The sequence below is a fragment of the Cnephaeus nilssonii genome (assembly GCF_951640355.1).
Source record: "Cnephaeus nilssonii genome assembly, chromosome: 7".
NCBI lineage: Eukaryota > Metazoa > Chordata > Mammalia > Chiroptera > Vespertilionidae > Cnephaeus > Cnephaeus nilssonii.
In genome coordinates this window covers 19,354,841-19,372,925 of record NC_137078.1, presented here as the reverse complement: position 1 = coordinate 19,372,925, position 18,085 = coordinate 19,354,841, and the positions used below count along the sequence as shown (strand labels likewise).

Genomic DNA, 18,085 nt, shown 5'->3' with positions numbered 1-18,085 from the left:
CAAGAAGGGGGAGGAAGAGAATGAAAAAGGAGCAGTGTGTGTTTTCCCTCAACTATTTAAAAGCTGATGATCTCATTCCATTCTGAAAGCTATGAAGAGAAACCCTTAGATCAGCCCTGTGAGGCGGGTTCTGGGATTATCTGAGATTCCGTGGAGTATGCGGCCTTCGCCCACCACAAGGACGGTGCTTAGTAAGGGCCAGCTTTTAGTGCTGTGATTTGTGCACTGGTCGGGGCAGCCTGTGCGGATCAGCCTGGTCAGCCCAGTGGCTATGGACCTGCCCTCTGAGCGGTTGCTACCACTGTGGGAGGGCCATGCACCGACCACCAGGGGGCAGCTCCTGCGTTGAGCGTCTGGTCGATGGGTGGTCAAGGTCACTGCCTTTTTATATATATACTAGTAGCCCGTTTGCACGAAGATTCATTCGTGCAATAGACCTTCATTCACTTGGCTGCCTGCACCAGTTTTCTGCCGGCACCAGGGACCCAGGCCTTGGCTGTGGCCACCGCCTTCTGCCTTTTTCAGGGTCGGGGCTTGGCCCCGGGCGGTGGCGGCACCCAACATCCTTGCTAAGGATCGCAGGAGCCGACCCCCAGTGGTTTCCTGCGATCGGTGCAGGCTGCCCACTGGTGCCCAAGGCCGGGAAAGCCTCCGCCCCAGGCTTTCCTGGCCTTGGGCTCGCCGCACCCAGCGTCCCTGCTACCGATCACAGGAGCCGACCCCCAGTGGTTTCCTGCGATTGGTGCAGGCTCCCCGCTGGTGCCCAAGGCCCGGAAAGCCTCGGCCCCTGGGACACCCGGGAGCGGTGGGATGGGCACGGCCACGCCCCCCCAGGTGGCCGATCGCCCCCTGGGACCCCTGGGAGGGGCCGACCACGCCCCCCAGGGTGCCGATCGCCCCAGGCACCCCCGGGAGCGGCGGCATGGGCCCGGCCACTGGGCACCGCCATCTTGATCTTCTCAAGGGTGGATATGCCACCCGAAGTCCCGCCCCCAGCCTCCTGCCGGCCCAATCGTGGGCATAGCGGAGGTGCGGTCAATTTGCACGTTTCTCTATTATAAGGTAAGATATATATATAGATGGAAGAAGCCAATCTGAAAAGGCTACAATACTGTATGATTCTAACTATGACATTATGGAAAAGGCAAAACTCTGGAGACATAAAATATCAATGATTATCAGAGGTGATAGATGACTAGGCAGGACAGTTGTTTTAGAGCAGTGAAATACTTTGTAAATTTTGATATGCTATTATATATTTGTCCAAGCCCACAGAATGTACACCAAGAGTGATCCCCAAGTTAAAACTTGATTATGATGTGTCAACATAGATTAATCCTTGGTAAAATTTATACTATTCTTGTGATGAGTGATGCTGATAATGGTAGGGCCTATGCATGTGTGTAGGCAGGGGTATTGGGAAATATCTGTACCTTCCTCTCAGTTGTATAACCCTAAAACTGCTCTTAAAGTTTTAAAAACAAAAAAATCCTAATTTGTATTCCTCTTTGTTTATAGGCCTAAAATAAGTTAACAGAGGTAGACTGAAATGTCAGACACCCAACTGGCTCATTTCCTAGATGATTTCCTCCGATGGAATGGCACTTCCAGGGTCCAAGTGTCCGATACCTTAATTTGCCAAATCAGGAGGGATTCCTCTGGTGGCCTCAGGTATTTTACAACTGCCCAGCTAATTAAAACACAGAGATCCCCTATTAATGTGTCTTCAAAATACCCAGTAATCTATGAGGAAAGAATAAAAGATTATGACATAATCAAAGGCTGAATTTAAAACTACTTCTTAGATTAACAGAATTAAACGAATTTTTTTGATGGCCTGAAATCGGACAAAAACCCCACCTGGATATGTCATTTTTCTGCTCTAAAATGAACAAAATCTACATCAAAATTTCTAGAACCCTTTGAAATAAGGCAGTTTTTTCATTCTCCCCCAATTTAAGTGAGCAATCTAAAAAACAACTCTCGTATCTAACTCCGGGAAAGAATGCGTTCAAGATTTTGTGTTATTTTAAGCTACATTATTTTGAGAAAGATCTTTATTTGCTTTGCACAAAAGTAAAAATTATATTCCACATTAACATAATATATATCATGATATATATTTCCTACGAAAATGTTTTGGCACTCTTTTAAAAAACAACAACAAAAAACTGAGTTTTAGTGATTCTTTTTTTTTTTTAGAGCTGTACATTTTCTCCAAAAGAGGACATTCCTAGTTTTTGCAAGAGGGGGGGAAGGGAGGGATTAGTACATATGAAAAGAACAAGTCCATCTAAAAAGTTTTTCTCTTAGGAGAAACTTGGGATTCACTGCATTACTCTTATTTTCTTCTTTTTTCTCTTCTTTTCCAACATTCCTCCCACTCGCCTCTTCTTGGCTGCCACCAGGCCTCTTCCTTTGGTTGGCTCCTCACTGACCCCAGTTAAACCACGCTTCTTCGTGTTAGGTTTTGACTGCCTTGCTTCTTCCTGCACCGCACCACCTGATTCCTTTTTGCTGCCTTTGGGTTGTTCTTTCCTTACTAAAACACAAGAGATAGTGCATTTAAGATTGTTTATCCCCTTTTGGAAAAATCACAGGCTGACAATAAAGTGAAGTTATCTGATCTCCTTCACTTCAATAATTCAAAGGTAACAGATTACCCATTTTTAAAAAATGAACCATTTCATTTACCAGCAGAAGGCTCTGCAGCGGGAGGGACGCTTTCTTTCGTGTCTGTCACGCTGTCTAGCCACACTCCAAGGCACGTCAGCCTGGCGTTAGTATTTACTTCACAAAGTAAAGATGGGGGAATTTTCTGAAATAAGCAAGAAAAATTTGTAACATAGGGGAATTTTAAATAATTACCTTTCTTTTTCCATAAGCAACTCCTTAACTTAAAACATTGTATTTTCTTGGAGAATAAAATATGCTGTTTAGAAGAAATCTATTAACTGGATTCATGACTGGCTTGACTATGCCTTCCCAGAGCCAATTGTGACAACTCAGAAACTGTAAGTTCACCGAGGAACGAGCCAGGACCATCTCTTGTTCATTTCCAGGTTTTAACAAATAACTTTGTACCAAGTAGGCACTTAACAGACCATATTCACAGAATAATAAACCAAGACTGTCTCTGAGAGGGAGACCATTGAAGGGAATTTAATTTTCCAAGATCTGATTCTAAACTACTGTTGGGCCCTAGCTGGTTTGGCTCAGTGGATAGAGCATCAGCCTGTGGACTGAAGGGTCTCAGGTTCGATTCTGGTCAAGGGCACATGCCTGGTTGTGGGCTTGATCCCCAGTGAGGGGCGTGCAGGAGGCAGCCAATAAACGATTTTCTCTCATCATTGATGTTTCTATCTCTTTCTCTCTCTCCCTTCCTTTCTGAAATCAATTAAAAAAATTTATATATATATAATTTTATATATATAAAACTACTATTGGTTCCATCATTAATCAGGAATTTCCTCCCCTCTCCCCCTCCCCCCAGTATTGGCAGTATTTCATCTAATGAAATTTTACAAAGAAAAATCAATATACGAAAAAGAAGAAAGCAGCACTTCTTTGAAAAAGCAGGAGTTCTGGGATCCTGCCAGCTCAGACTCACCAGTGCCCTCCCCGAGGCAGCTCTGTGGAACCCTAACTTTAAAACCATGAATATCACCCACGCCTGGAAGAGATTTAGAAAGCTTAAAGATCTCTGTCTATGCCCCTTAAGGAAAAATTCTATCTCATTTAACTCCAGGCAACACTGACAGTAAGACTTGCATTGAAGTGCATGTATAGTGTGCTACGGCACGGACCTTATCCTGTGCAAGCCTCCACATTTTGATGAAACCGTCACTTGATGCTGTAACAATAACATGATGCTCCGGAATTTCAAAACTGAACATGTCTTTTACCCTAGAATAGAAACATGAACACCATAAATGATCCTTTCTTCAAATAATGTGATACTGTTATAAGCTTCTACACACACAGGCTCTTGATTTTTCAAGAACTACACTGTACTTCCCATGAGTCGGTGAGTCATTTTTCAGGGTCTAAATTCTAAGACAAAACTGATGGTTAATCATATCTTTAAAAAAGTTGAAAAGCCATGGCTGGTGTGGCCCAGTTAGTTGGAGCGTCATCCCATGCACCAAAAGGTGGAGGCTCAATTTATGGTCAAGGCACGTGCAGCAGGCAACCAGTGATGTTTCTCTTTTTCTATCTCTCCCCCTTCTTCTCTATCAATTAAAAAAGAACTTTAATCAGGTTATCACAAAGGAGATAAAGATATTAAAGCCCCTCTCCTCAAGAAACTACACATTCAGTACAGAGAGAAAAGTGAGACAAAAGATGAATCAAAACTTCCTCCTGTATATCCATTCCTGTCATTCCAGTGCCACCATCCCTAGTCTAATTTGCCAAATCAGGAGGGATTCCTCCGGTGACCTCGGGAATTTCACAAATGCCCAGCTAATTAAAACATAGAAATCCCCTATTAAAGGTACTATCATTTTTTCCTGAATTATGAAGTAGCCTAGTTGGCCTCTCTGCTTTCATTTTTGCCCCCTAATAATTTTTAAAAAAACATATTTTTATTGATTTCAGAGAGGAAGAAGGGAGAGGGAGACAGAAACATCAATGATGCAAATCATTGATCGGCTGCCTCCTACATGCCCCCCCCCCCCCCCACAGGGGACCAAGCCCACAACCCAGGCATGTGCCGACCGGGAATCGAACCATGACCTGGCTCATAGGTCAATGCTCAACCACTGAGCAACACTGGCCACTGAGCAACACTGGCCAGGCCCCCATAACAAATTTTAAAAATGCAATCAAATCATGTTACTCCCAGGCTTAAAATTCTACAAAGCTAAGATCTGCATTAAAATAACACAGGAAAGGAGGAAGTTGTTGGGGATATTTAGGAAGCAAGACTGACAACTGCTGAAGCTGGGTGGTCAGTCTATAGCAGCTGCTTCCTTAAAATGGTTTATCTGCCTTTAAATTTTTCCATAATAAGAAATAAACACAACAAAATCTAAAAGGCATTTAATATAAAATTCAAAGTCTTCCCCACATCCCCCAATGCCGTGTACCATTTGGCTCACTGTGACCTAATAACACGGGCCTTCTATCTGTTCCTGAAATACACCAGGCTCTTTCTCTACTCAGAGCCACGGTGATAGCAGTTCTCTCCTCTTTTTAAAAACAGTTCCTGCCCTAGCCGGGTTGGCTCCGTGGATAGAGCGTCGACCTGCGGACTGAAGGGTCCAGGGTTTGGTTCTGGTCGGAGGCACATGCCTGAGTTGCGGGCTGGATCCTTAGTGGGGCCTGCAGGAGGCAGCCGATCAACCATTCTCTCTCATCGTTGATGTTTCTATCTCTCTCTCCCTCTCCCGTCCTCTCTGAAGTCAATAAAAATACATTTTAAAAAATAGTTCCTTTTTCATCCCTAGGGTCCCACTCCCCCTTTCCTGATGTCAGCTAGGCCTGTATAGTGATCACAGTATTCTGAGTACTATATTTATAAAGAGATCTCTTAAAACCTATTACTTTGAAAATAAGAACCAAGACTTACTTAAGATGTAGAACATACAAATGAAGCATATTAAAGTATAACTCTTTACATTATCACCTTTTTCAAAATTATAATGGGAAAAGCAGGGGCAGAGTCAGATAGAACCGGGTTTGGATCCCACCTCCAGTAGCTAACAGTGAAAATATGGTTGACTTCAGGCCCCAAGAGTAATAGCAAAGTCACTTAACTATTTACTCTGAGACTCAGAGTCTATCCCTAGAAATACAGTGAGCAGTATGAGGTAAGAGACTGACACAAAACAGAAGTCTATAATGCCCAGTATTTCTTCTGAAGGAAAAACAACTGGGGTATAAAGAGGGAAGATGTGGACAAGGGGAATAAAGTAAAAAGATAAGAGTTGTCAGGGGCAAAGCTCAGATTGTTTAATTATTTTTCCCTATTCAAATACGGTTGATAGGCACCAAGACTAATGAAATTATTGAAAAAGTATCTTGTGCGAGTGACTAGTCCTGATGTCAACTGTTAGGTCTGATTAAATAATAGAATCAATACCCCCCCCATGGGACTTCACAATGGACATTCCACCTGCTTAGAACACATTCCACTTGCTAAGACCATTATCTCTCCCCTCCGGAGTTTCCCAGAATCCACACCTGGACAGAGAATTCTCTGCCCAGAGAAAGCCCACCTAGGGTCCTTTAAAACCCTCTGACGCCCCGTCTTTGGGGGCTGGCGCCATTTTGGGACTCAGCCCATGTGCTAATCCTACCTTATAATAGACAAATATGCAAATTGACCGCACCTTCGCTACGCCCAAGCCACGCCCACCAACCAATCAGGATGAGTATGCAAATTACCCCAACAAAGATGGCAGCTAATTTGCATATCAAGACAGCGTAGAAAGAAGCCAAGAGATGCTGAAGGGAGCAAAGCTGTGGAGAAGCAAGCAAGCCGGGGGGAGGAAAAGGGAGGAGCGGAGGTGGGGCCGGGGGAGAAGGAAGGAGAGCGGGGCGGGCTGGCGGAGAAGGCGGGCCGGGGGACAAGGGAGGAGTGGAGGTGGGGCGGGCTGGCGGAGAAGGCGGGCCAGGGGACAAGGGAGGAGCTGAGGCGGGGCGGGGTAGAGTGCAGCAGGAAACCCTATTGCAGGATTTTTCCTGCAACGGGAACGCTAGTAAATTTATAATCCCTTACCACTTTGGCCTCATGCGTCCCTCCTTTGGCGACCCTAACAACTTTACCACTTCTGCATTTAAGAAGGCCACGAAGACACTTCCATCATCCTCTCAGACTCATATATATATATATATATATATATATATATATATATATATATGTATGTATATATATATATATGCAGATACATATATCTCTGCAATTGTTCATAAAACATATATGCCCCTTTATGAAACTACTGCATATAATATTTGTTGAGGCTGTACACATACACACAATAAATTGGTTAAAAAATACCTGTTTTCATGAGCTTTAAATTCACAGAGGCACATTAATGAATTAGTGTCAAAAAACCTTACAACTTCTTCATCTCCAGCCACTGCAAGGACAGACTCCTAAGAGAGAGAAAAAGAATAATATCCAGAATATCAAACAATTCAGACCATCACATACACACTAAACGTCCACCACTGATTCTGATTACTTACTGAAAGAAACGTAACAGAAGATACTCTCTTTTCGTTTGTGATGGTGCCACTAACAGCTGCTGTGTCAAGATGATAGACATCTATTTTATTCAGTATGACAACTACATATTTCTCTCCTCTTGGGGACCATTCTACGATGTGAGCATCTGTAAGTTAAAAAACAAAACCTTTTCATTTCATAAGTAAAAAATAAATGATCAGAGTAATAATAAAAGTAGCAAATATTTATAATGCACATTTTCACATCCATTATGCTGCTGAACACTCACAACTAACTTATGATGCATATTTTGGGGGTTCAAATTTAGACCATGAACTCAGTTCAAAGAATCATTCAAGGTTAGAGAGCTAGTAGGTGGCAGAGCCACAGGAATCTCAATCTAAAATGAAGAAAGCAGCCCTAGCCGGTTTGGCTCAGTGGATAGAGCATCGGCCTGCGGACTGAAGGGTCCCAGGTTTGATTCCAGTCAAGGGCACATGCCCAGGTTGCGGGCTTGATCCCCAGTAGGGGGCATGCAGGAGGCAGCCGATCCATGATTCTCTCTTAGCAACTGATGTTTCTATCTCTTTCTCCCTCTCTGAAATCAATAAAATAAAATAAAATAAAAATAAAAATAAATAAATAAAATGAAGAAAGCAAGTAACCCAAAACATTTGCTCTCAGAGGTAACCACCATCAAGCAGGCAAAGACTAATGTGTTTGTGTATTCACATTCCACATTCCAAACAAAAATACTCACTCTGTTTTATATTTTTTATGAATGCCGATCTTCCTTCCACAAGATTCCATGTTCTGTAAAACAAGAAGCTCACTTATGGCACGATCAGTAACTCTTACTAAATATAAAGGTAAGCATAATGAAGACTTACTCAAATGACAATTTACTAAACACGTGGCTATTCAGAAGAATGGCCATCTTTCCTATAGCAAAGGGGTATTCCTACATCCCTTTAATATAGTTTCAAGAGGTTTCACTTCCTAAAACATTTCTTTTCAGGACCACGCTCCTCTTCACTTCAGCCTACAATGACTGAAAGGTAATGTATATGTTTGAACAGAGAGCTTGTCACTTTTCCCTCCCATTATGAAAACGTTCACTAGCTTTCAACCTTTCCTTATATCACAATATTTTTTGGGTTCCTGTTGTACTTGGAGAGCAAAGACTACAACTAAGTAGAGATGCTCTTGGGCATTAATGACTTACCTTAATGTCTTATCTGTCCCCACAGAGAGGGCCAACTTGCCAGATGGGTGAACAGAAAGAAAGGTCACATGTCCTCTAAAAGGAAACCAACAGTTAGCCCCCAACTTGACTGGCACCTGGAGACCGCCAACCAGAAAGGGCAGGACTCACTTGTGCGCCTTCATCGACTTCAGGCACTCCCATTTCTTTGCATCCCAGACACAAATGAGTCCGTCTTCCGCCCCACTAATTAAGTGCCTGTTGCCGTGGAATTTCAGGCAAGTTATTGTGCCTGTGGAAAAACAAAATAGGCAAAATTAATATTCAAAATTAATATTTTGAATGCAAATCCACTTCTGGTTTGAAGGCCATATTGTGGTAAGTAAAACATCCAATGTAAGTATTACTGAATTAAACCATAACAACTTGTGGAAAAATTAATTTTTTTAATATAATAGTTTCAAGCCTATACAAATATTTTCAGCAGAGTTTTTCTAGTTGTAGATATACTAGTATATTTGAACTGACTAGTTCACTTTTTTGCTCTACATTCCCATCATCATAAATTTAGAAGACAGCTGGTAAGAATGTTTGAAGAGCTAAACAAAACTAACCATCTAACAGCTAACCTGTGGGAACAAGCTGAGATATACTAATACAGCATATGACTTCTACTTGCTAAATTGTCTGCTGCCCAATCATCCACAATGCTATTATCACTGCAGAGTTGTTTCTGACCTGACTTCTATACAGTTCTCATTCACTGTCATAAGAACTTAAATGTTACACTCCTCCACTACGCCCTCTATCTCCTCCCATAGTTCAAATATCAAAAGGCTGAAGGGGGTGAATTGATGGAATAACCCAACATTCCTCTAGCTCCCCAAAGCAGTCCATGCCATTATACATTTACCCTCAAGTAAAATTCCCTATCCTTTGAAGCTTGTGTCAGCCAGCTTAACTTCCCTATAGCTCAGGGGTCAGCAGCCCAAATCTGGCCGGAGGAGTTTGAGTAAATGCAGTTTTACTGGAACACAGCCTTCCTCATTCTGCTATAAGACACCTATGGCTGCTTTGGCGCTACAATGGCAGAGGTGAGTAATTGTAACAGATACCATATGGCCACAAGCCTAAATATTTACTGCTTTGTCATTTATGGAATGAGAATGTGAACCCCTGGGCCACTACTGTTCATCTGCACACCTCCTGGTCAATCCTGCACGTTGCCCTAAGATGGAAAGAGCCAAAAGTCTCTGAGGAATAACTCTGTACCACCACCCCACCTTCCCGCACTAAGACTACATGGGCTCACACACCACCTTCTCAAAGTGGGAGGCTTTAGCTACCTTTGCCGGTGTTTTCCTGTTTCTCTATTATCCTATTTCTTACTCTGGATATTTTGCTTTCCCACATCTTCTACTCCTTCTGCTCCCTGGTAAAGAACTTATGTAATATCAACTGGCAGCAAACCAGAATTTATATGAGGAAAATAGGAAACTAGGGGTCCTACTTCATTCACCTAAGGAAGTCCTTTTCTTATTGTTGAATACCTGTACCGATGGGTTTGGACAGACGGGTTTTGTTTAAATTACTTCTTCCAAGCCTTAGAAAGAGAGAAGCCTTCCTTATATAACCTGGATTCAGAAGACAGAGAGGAAAAGAAATATTTGTCGAAATGACTCAAAGCCTAGCTTTTGTTGAAAAGACACTTGTCAAAGTAGCTAAGGCCTACCTAATTTAAGACAGAAATTGATCACTCCAAATTTATTACTAGATTCCAATGCTTTGGTGGAACTTCTAAAATATATGAAGAAAGGATAGGAAAAAGGGTACCTATCTTAATTGCAGGAAACCAACTTCCTTGGCTGAGTTTCCTTAAACTAAGTACATATCATCTGATTCCACTAATTTGAATTCTTCCTTTCCATTCCCTTTTCTTGAATACATGTTGAACCCATCATTCCTTGTCTTCTGGGAAAATGCAATGAAAATAGAATATACACTGAGTGGGCAGATTATTATGATCTCTGAACGCATAATAATCTGGCCACTCAGCGTATATCCTATATAATAAAAGGCTAATATGCAAATTGTCCCCTAGACCAGGAATTCAACCAGCAGCCAGGCCGGCCAACTGCCCATGTCCCCTCCCCCTGGCCAGGCTGGCCGGACCCCACCCATGCACAAATTCATGCACCAGGCCTCTAATTAATATATCCTATCTAATAAAAGAGTGATATGCAAATAAACCATCACTCTGCTACACCCACAAGCCACGCCCACTAGCCAATCAGAGAGAGTATGCAAATTAACCCCAACAAAGATGGCTGCAGCCACTGAGAGCAGGAGGGAGGCTTGGGTTTCCCCGGCAATGGAGGAAGCCAAGCTTTCCGCACACCCTGGCCGGACCAGGCCTCCACTTAAGGCTACAAAGTTTCAATGATAGAAGTTAAATACATGACAATAGAAATGACAGCAGCCATGGAGCTGGAAGAACAGGAGGCTAGGGTTGCCCCCGGCAATGGAGGAAGCCAAGCTTTCCGCACACCCTGGCCTGCCCAGGCCTCCGCTTAAGGCTACAAAGTTTCAATTATAGAAGATACATAAATCACAAAAGAAATAGCTGCCGACTTGGAGGGAGCAGAAGGCTTGGCTCTGCTCCAGGCTACAAAGTTTCAATTGTAGAAGATAAATAAACCCCAGATACCAGGGCCTCCGCTTGGGTCGCTGGGGGGCGTGGCCGGCCTGCAAACCACCACAGGCCCCTCGTCCAGGCCACCCCACGCCCCAAGGGAACCCCTACCCTGATCCGGGACACCCTTCAGGGCAAACCAGCCGGCCCCCACCTATGCACCAGGCCTCTATCCTATCTAATAAAAGAGCAATATGCAGATTGATCATCACTCCAACACACAAGATGGCTGCCCCCAGGTGGGCACAAGATGGCCAGCAGGGGAGGGCAGTTGGGAGGGACCAGGCCTGCAAGGGACGGCAGTTGGGGGCGATCAAGCCTGCAGGGGAGGGCAGTTAGGGGTGACCAGGCCGGCAGAGGAGGAAAGTTGGGGCAAACAGGCTGGCAGGGGAGCAGTTAGACATCAATCAGGCTGGCAGGGGAGTGGTTAGGGGGTGATCAGGCTGGCAGGCAGAAGCAGTTAGGGGCAATCAGGAAGGCAGGCAGGCAAGCAGTTGGGAGCCAGCAGTCCTGGATTGTGAGAGGGATCCCAGATTGGAGAGGGTGCAGGCTGGGCTGAGGGACACCCCCACCCCCGTGCACGAATTTTGTGCATCGGGCCTCTAGTGTGTGTGTGTGTGTGTGTGTGTGTGTGTGTGTGTGTGTGTACTGAGTGGCCAGATTATTATGCATTCAGAGATCATAATAATCTGGCAACTCAGTGTAATGTTCAATACTGAGAAAATAAATGACCTGTTCAGTCTTTCTATTGCTTGATCTTGCCACTATCCTGGGCAACTGCACTATCTGTATGGAAAACCCAACCATGACTTCTTCAAGTTTAGTGACCTTTGCCTTCTCTGTATTTTAGTCCCTCACATCCACAGCCTAAACACTGCTGCCACCTAGAGCTGCTCCACATCAGAACTCTTGAACTCTAAGACTCTATTCTCTGACCCCAACTCACATCTTTCCAGCCCTTTCATGCCTTCCATCACTCACACTCCGCCTGCTTTCTTAGTTCAGAGATCTGCAGACGCTTAACAAACCATTTTCCCTAAGCTGACAACCTAAACTATCCTTTCACCAAAATCAATTCCTTCTATTGCACAAACCAAATAACTTGCCTTCCTCTACAGAAATGCCTGTAGCTTACTGCAGTGATGTTACCAAATCACAGCCTCAGAATTCAACTGGGCAGCTCTCATCAGTCCTTTTGCTTGTTCTTAGTCAGCACCTCTTTCATATCCAAACTGCCAGCACTTTCCTCAAACTGAGATCACACCTCCCTCCCATTCAATCCATAACCTCCTCCTCTCAAGGAACACCAGGATCTGGCCCCATCTACTTCTCCAGCCACCCCAACCTTCATTTTATCCTTCTTGTAATATTGACCTGCTTGCAGTTTCCCATGCACACTAGTGATTAAAAACGTGGGCTCTAGAACCAGGTTCAACTAGTTCCACTGTATTGTGACCTTGGGCAAGTCATGTAACATCTTTGAACCAAGGTTTTCTCTTCTATAAACTGAAAACAGGACTGTGCCTTTGAGGCACACTGCTGGGTGCATCTACCCCTTCAGTCAGGTTAGCTATCAACATGATGCTGCTACTTGTGCTCCTCATGCTGCCTGCTCTGCCAGGAATGCCTCCCTCTTTGCAAACTTCACCTGGCTAACAACTGTTATTTCTTTTTTAAGGAAGTTTTCAGTGAAAATTCATTTCCTCCTTCCCTTCACTCCCCTCTCCCCCACCAGAAATGAGTTAACCGCTTCCCTTCTGTCTCTCAATACAGACTGTGAACAACTTAAGGACAAAGGACCACATTGTTTTTCATTTCTGTATTTCCTAGTACAGAATCTGCTTAATGAATTGTGCAACTAAAGTCAAACTGTAAAGTGATAATACCTCAACATTATTGTCTTGAAGGATATAATTTCTTACCATTGTGATGCACTAGGGCCCCATGGTCTATCTTCTTTTTCATGTCATAAATATGAATTGTTTCATCTTTGCTCCCAGTGACTACAAAACGACTATTTGCAGCCACCGCTGACAAAGAGGCCGTGTGGGCATGGTGCGTGAAGTCAGCCACAGGAGTCCATTTCTGCTGAAGAGTAAAACATACATACAATCAATCCATGTCACAATCTCATCATAGTTCTCTAGAAACAGATAAGTGATTCCACATTCTTGAAAACTACCCATAGATCTTACAAATGGAGAAAAAGCTATGCAATGATAGGTAGATTAAAACAAAGAACCTGATAATTGAATAAGGAAGATAAAATAAGAAGATAGGACTGTAATGATGAGTATCATGATTCCAAAACAGTTATGAAGAGTGGACTATAGGAACTTTAAGTTCCCAGCTAAATCCTTAACTCCTTATTAAACTTACATATATTTAAGTAAATACTGTTCATTCATTCAAATGTTCAATTTTGATTTGAATTTATTCACTCAAAAACTAAGTGACTCCTATGAGCCTGGCACCATTTTGGACAGTTGATATATAGCAGTGAACACAAGAAATGAAAATCCTTTTTCTAATGGAGCTGCCATTCCTGTGGGAGAAACAAACTAATAAAATGTTGCACAGAGATAACTATAATCACAAGTCCTAAAAGAAAAAATAAAAAAGATTAATAGTATGTTTCCATTAGTACTAAAATAAGCCCTAGATATTGACCAATGATGAGATTTCAAGAACTCTACACTTAAATACATGCACATACACTTCTCAAATTAAAGAAGACTCATCAAGAAGTATTACTAAAACAAACCAAGGAAGGAAAAAAAAAAAAACCACCAAGTTTCTTTGAATATATTTATAATGTGTTATTGCAAATTAAATCTTAAGTAACTACAGTGATAGTCTTCCATCAATAAAAAACCAGGGAGCCTCTTTTGAGTAAAGACACACATTCCTGGGGAGGCTACTGTGACCATAAATAAAAGAATAACCTTTGCCAGTCCGTATTACAGAAGAAATGTTGTTATTGTCTGTCTAGGCCAGGGGTCCTCAAACTTTTTAAACAGGGGGCCAGTTCACTGTCCCTCAGCCCGTTGGAAGGCCGGACTATAGTTTAAAAAAAAACTATGAACAGATTCCTATGCACACTGCACATATCTTATTTTGAAATAAAAAAACCAAAAAGGCAAAAACACCCGCATGTGGCCCGCGGGCCGTAGTTTGAGGACGCCTGGTCTAGGTGTAGAAGCAGTATTGGGTAATGGTTAAGAGCTTCAAGTATCAGAGACAGCTGGGGATTTAAGTCCCAGGCTACTGTGTGACCTTGAGCAAGTCAGTTAATCATCTCAATGTCAGGTTCCTCATCTGTAACATGGGTATAACTCTTATCTGCCTCAGAGGACTGCTGTGAGCCTCAGAGGATTGTCTGGAACATGGTAAGCAATATTACAAAGAGAACACAATCAGTAGCACCATCTTTAAATATTCAAACATGTCACCTTTCAGCCAAAGGCATATTAATAACCAGAATAGAAAACAAAGTAAACAAAAGCAATTAGTCAAGTCACATACTTCGCATTTTCTGGTTAATTCAAGACTAACACCTTGACTTCTCCATTAAGAAGCACTCAATGATTAACAATACACTGAGTGGCCAGATTATTATGATCTCTGAACGCATAATAATCTGTTCACTCAGTGTGTGTGTGTGTGTGTGTGTGTGTGTGTGTGTGTGTGTGTGTATTAGAGGCCCGGTGCATGAATTCGTGTACGGGTGGGGTCCGGCCAGCCTGGCCAGGCGGAGGGGACATGGGTGGTTGGCTGGCCTGCCTGCTGGTCGAACTCCTGGTCGAGGGGACAATTTGCATATTAGCCTTTTATTATATAGGATATACACTGAGTGGCCAGATTATTATGCGTTCAGAGATCATAATAATCTGGCCACTCAGTGTACATCTCCTAGGGCAAAGGAAACTAAGGAGAAAAATAAACAATTTGATGAGGACATGTTACATCAAAATAAAAAGCTTCTGTACAGCAAAAGACACCATCAACAAAAGGAAAAGGGAGCCCACTGTATAGGAGAACATAATTGACAATGATACATCTGATAAAGGATTAATATCCAAAATATATATGGAACTCATACAATTTAACAAAAGGAAGACAAACAATCCAATTAAAAAATGGGCAAAGGACCTAAATAGACACTTCTCCAAAGTGGACATACAGATTGGAGAGACATGAAAAAATGCTCAAAGTCACTGATCATCAGAGATGGAAATTAAAATGACAATGAGGTATCACCTCACACCTGTCAGAATGGCTACCCTCAACAAATCAACAAACGGCAAGTGCTGGTGAAGGTGTGGGGAAAAAGGAACCCTAGTACACAGCTGGTGGGAATGCAGACTGGTGCAGCCATTATGGAAAACAGTATGGAGTTCCCTCAAAAAATTAAATATGGAACTGCCATTTGACCCAGTGATCCCACTTCTAGAACTAAATACTAAAAAACGAGAAACACCAATCAGAAAGAATGTATGCACTCCTATGTTCATAGCAGCACAATTTACAATAGTTAAGATCTGGAAACAACCAAAGTGCCCATCAGCAGACGAGTGGATGAAAAAGTTGTGGTACATTTGTACCATGGAATACCATGCAGCAGTAAAAAAGAAGGATCTCTTACCCTTTGAGACAGCATGGAGGGACCTGGAGAGTATTATACTAAGCAAAATAAACCAGAGAAAGACAAATATCACTTTATCTCACTCATATGTGGAATCTAATGAACAAAATAAACTGATGAACAAATAGATTCAGAGACACAGAAGCATGGAACAGACTGTCGAATCTCAGAGGGAAAGCGGGTACAGGCGGGTGGGAAGAAATCAACCAAAGAACTTGTGTGTACTTAACCCATGGACATACCAGTAGACGATCGGGTGGTGAAGGCCTGGGTTGGGAGGCAAGACAGGCTAGGAGAGGTCAACGGGGGGTATAGGTAATACTTTCAACAGTAAAGATTAAAGAAACAACAACAACCACTCAATGAAACAGGTTTTGAAGAGATACTTAGGAGTGATTAAGTGGAAAAACAGTGCTGAACTAAAAGATCTTTTTAATCCTGGGTATATCCCAATTTCCTGTTTGACTACTGGCAATTTACTTAACTTTTTATTCATACATCTAGTAAAATACTTATATTTTGTTGTAATTTCTCTCCATACATTTGTCTCCCAGTCCTCTCCCGCTTATGTCGGGAAGGTCTCTGGTGCAGGATCCATATACCCTTGGCTTCTTTGCACCTACACTGCAAGCAATGGCCCCACAGTAAAGATCCAATAATAATGAGTTAATTCCATCCTGATCCAGCTCTAATATTATGTAAAACTCCAGGACAGAAATTCAGTGAAAGAGGGAACACCTTAAACTGGCTGTCAATTTATGAGAGCGACCCTGAAATCTATAATCTACGATTCATTTGCCCATTTGCAGAAAGGCCTGCTTTCTTTGTGTACCGTGGTAAAAAGACATATCTACCAAACCAGACCGTGTCTCGTTTTATGAGACGCCTACTCCATGTTTTATAAAGCTAACCTACACTTAAGTCTCCTGAGTTTGATTCGTCAATTAATCCCTACGAAATCAGACGGTGTGTTCACCTCTGGTTTTGCGTTTACCTCGGCCGTGCAGGAAACCAAGACCTGACCTTCCCCCGCCCACACCTGCCGGGGACCCTCGGCGCACCCGCTTGTACCTGGTGGTCGCCGCTCGCCTTGGGCTCCGGGTGTACAGAGAACCCAAAAAGGACCTGCTCGTAACAACCAGCGACCAGCTCCATTCAGCAGGACATGTGCGCCTTCTGCGACCTGCGAGCCGCGGACGGGGCGGAGCCTAAAGCGGATGCAGGGGGAAGGGGTCCTTCCGCTGTCGGCGCGCACACAGACGTCAAGGCCGCAGGGCTGCCAAAGCGCCTGCGTCCGTGACACGGTTTCCGCGCTCGCCGTTTGGCTTTGCGCCTAACCTGCGGGACGTACAAGCGAAGAATAAGGAAGAACGCCCCATGAAGGTGTTCTCATTGCTATGAGGAAAAAATCGGGGTAAGCAGGCATAGTCTAGGGAGCTGTGAAGTAGGCCGTCCTAGGGGGGTGGGCGGGACATCCTTGGCGGAAGCCCCTTACTTCCGGGACGTCTAAGGAAGGGGCGGGCCAGCTTCCGACCTGGGCGGGACCTAAGGTGCTGTTGGTGTGTGACGCTTCTCTGTGGCGCGCTGGAACCGACGCGGCAGTAGGTTTCCTTTTTGTGCAGGAAGCACTGGAATGAGCCTTTTTTCCCCCTCACATTTTCTCATAGCAGGGCAAAGAGGAGGTGGGATTTGGGGCTCGCGGTTAACGGAGCCGGCGGGAGAGTCTGGGCCCAGAAAACCCGCTCCCCGCCTTCCGGCCAGGTAGCCCCGCCCTGCACACCTTTCCTCCCCCGGGACTGCAGCTGGCCAGCTCTGTGGCACAGCCTGGGGAGGGGGCAGGACGCTGGGCCTGAAAGTGTGAAGACAGACTGCTTGAGGGAGAAAGGCGCAGCCATCCTTGGTGAGCGTTCCAGAAGTAAAATCTCCAAGTGTCACCACCTCCGCAGGTTCGGTGCAAAGCCAGACATCAATAAAAGGAAGATGACCTTCATTTACATTTGAAATGTCCGTGAGGTGTGGAGTTTCAGGGATGTGTTAGAAATTACAGTGTTGCACAGACCTCCAATAGAGTAAACCTTGGAGTGTCATTCGTCTCATAAACACCTGGACTTGCCGAAACCGGTTTGGCTCAGTGGATAGAGCGTCGGCCTGCGGACTCAAGGGTCCCAGGTTCGATTCCGGTCAAGGGCATGTACCTTGGTTGCGGGCACACCCCCAGTAGGGGGTGTGCAAGAGGCAGCTGATCGATGTTTCTCTCTCATCGATGTTTCTAACTCTCTATCCCTCTCTCTTCCACTCTGTAATAAATTAATAAATTTAAAAAAAAACACAAAAAACACCTGGACTTGACCAGCAGGGGGTAGATGTCGA

At 43.8% G+C, this 18,085-nt stretch overlaps 1 protein-coding gene across 2 annotated transcripts; it reads right to left on the bottom strand.

Moving 5' to 3' along the window:
* Window positions 1–2,046: 2,046 nt before the first annotated feature.
* Window positions 2,047–17,053, bottom strand: PAK1IP1 (PAK1 interacting protein 1). 2 transcript variants are annotated; one of them, XM_079777668.1, is made up of 10 exons: window positions 16,787–17,053; window positions 12,993–13,158; window positions 8,550–8,670; window positions 8,400–8,474; window positions 7,935–7,987; window positions 7,195–7,340; window positions 7,004–7,101; window positions 3,807–3,906; window positions 2,695–2,818; window positions 2,047–2,542 (listed from the first exon to the last, which is right to left on the bottom strand). In XM_079777668.1, exons 1-10 carry the CDS (start codon window positions 16,868–16,870, stop codon window positions 2,328–2,330), a joined length of 1,182 nt encoding a protein of 393 aa, XP_079633794.1. In that variant the 5' UTR covers window positions 16,871–17,053; the 3' UTR covers window positions 2,047–2,327. The 2 variants fall into 2 exon arrangements, with proteins under 2 accessions (XP_079633794.1, XP_079633795.1); XM_079777669.1 differs by having other exon boundaries at window positions 2,048–2,542; window positions 12,993–13,155.
* Between the last annotated feature and the right edge of the window lie 1,032 nt (window positions 17,054–18,085).